Genomic DNA, 1,461 nt, shown 5'->3' with positions numbered 1-1,461 from the left:
AAACATATCTCGGCTACTTCTGTGTAAATAGCATGATAATATATGCATCACAGACCTAATAACTTAGGTACAAAACACCACGATAACTTTGACCTAGGAAAAAAAGTTATTAAAAACATATCCCCGGTAACATCTATGCAAATAACATGGTAATATACGCCCAACAGAGCTGATAACTTACTTAGCCTAGGGATGGTAACTTTTTACCTAGAACAAAGTCATCGAAATATATGTCCATGCACCGACGGTGGCATGGACGACGATGGCACCAAGATTCGCCACCCTCAGCTGCTCCAGCGAGCCTCGCCACCGCCGACGAGCAGCACTAACAGCAATGCTGGTCGACCTCCTCGTTGCCCTGCTCCTCCCCTCCACTTCCTTCTCATTGCTCCTTCCCTTCTCTTCCCTCACCCACCCCTTCTCTGTCTCGATACATGGCCTCCGCCCGATCTACAGTGTCGTCTCTGACCTCCCCTACCTCATCCACATCCGGATCCGGCTATTCACCGACGCCCTGCACCACTGCGCCATTGGATTCACGCTACTTGGCCTCCCCAAGTCCCGAAGCACCATCATTGCGTCTATTGCATCATGTTGCCGCCTCCTACAGGTACGAGTGCCCAGACGCTTCGCCAACAGTGCTCACTGAGCCTAGTGACGTATCCTCCAAGCAAGCCCAGCAGCCGCTGCTGCAAGCCTCCACCGCCGGCATGAGGGGCTAGCAGACCGACCTCACCATGTGATCGGTGTTGGACTTCAATGGTAACTTCACCAACAACTTTTTGAGAACATATCACCGATAACTTTTTGTGTACATAGCATGATAACTTAAGCACAACGGAGCTGATAGCCTATGTACAAACACCACGGTAACTTTTAATCCGGGGGTTGCCAAAAACATACCCCGGTAAATTCTATTTAAATAGTACGCTAATTTGCGCACAACAGATATGATAACTTAGGTACAAACACCATGGTAACTTTTAGTTTGGCGGGGGCAAAGTTGTTGAAAGCGTATCCTGGTAACTTATGTGTAAGTAACCACCGCAGATCTGATAACATATGTACAAACACAGCCGTTAACTTTGAATTTGGGGGGTGAGTTTATGAGAATATACCTCCCCAGAAAAAAGTTGTTGACAAACATACCCGGGGTAACTTGTATGTAAATAACATGATAATATATGCACAAGAGAGCTGATAACTTACTTAGCGGAAGTGTGGTAAGTCTTTGACCGAGTAAAAAAGTTCTTGAGCCCCCCCGGTAACTCATGCATGGTAACATACGCACAGCAGAGGTAATAACTTACCTAGTCGAGACATGATAGCTAATTTTGACTAGGGGAGAAAAGTTGTTGGAACCACCCCCCTCGCTCCCCCCCCCCGGTAAACATGTGTACTAGCATGGTAATATACGCACAACAAAGTTGATCACTTGCCTAGAATAGACATGGTAACTAT

General features: G+C 46.8%; 1 protein-coding gene across 1 annotated transcript in view; it reads left to right on the top strand.

Annotated features, from left to right (window-relative positions):
- Positions 1-262: 262 nt before the first annotated feature.
- The window catches only part of LOC123067578 (GDSL esterase/lipase At4g10955-like), a 12,608-nt gene continuing 11,409 nt past the window's right edge, over positions 263-1,461 (top strand). The window contains exon 1 of the mRNA XM_044490319.1: positions 263-610. Within this exon, the coding sequence (XP_044346254.1) occupies positions 263-610 (348 nt within the window). The remainder of the gene's footprint in view (positions 611-1,461) is intronic.

Source organism: Triticum aestivum, chromosome 3B, assembly GCF_018294505.1.
Source record: "Triticum aestivum cultivar Chinese Spring chromosome 3B, IWGSC CS RefSeq v2.1, whole genome shotgun sequence".
Lineage (NCBI taxonomy): Eukaryota > Viridiplantae > Streptophyta > Magnoliopsida > Poales > Poaceae > Triticum > Triticum aestivum.
Note: the sequence above shows the minus strand (reverse complement) of the source record. Positions and strands in the feature narration are given on the sequence as shown.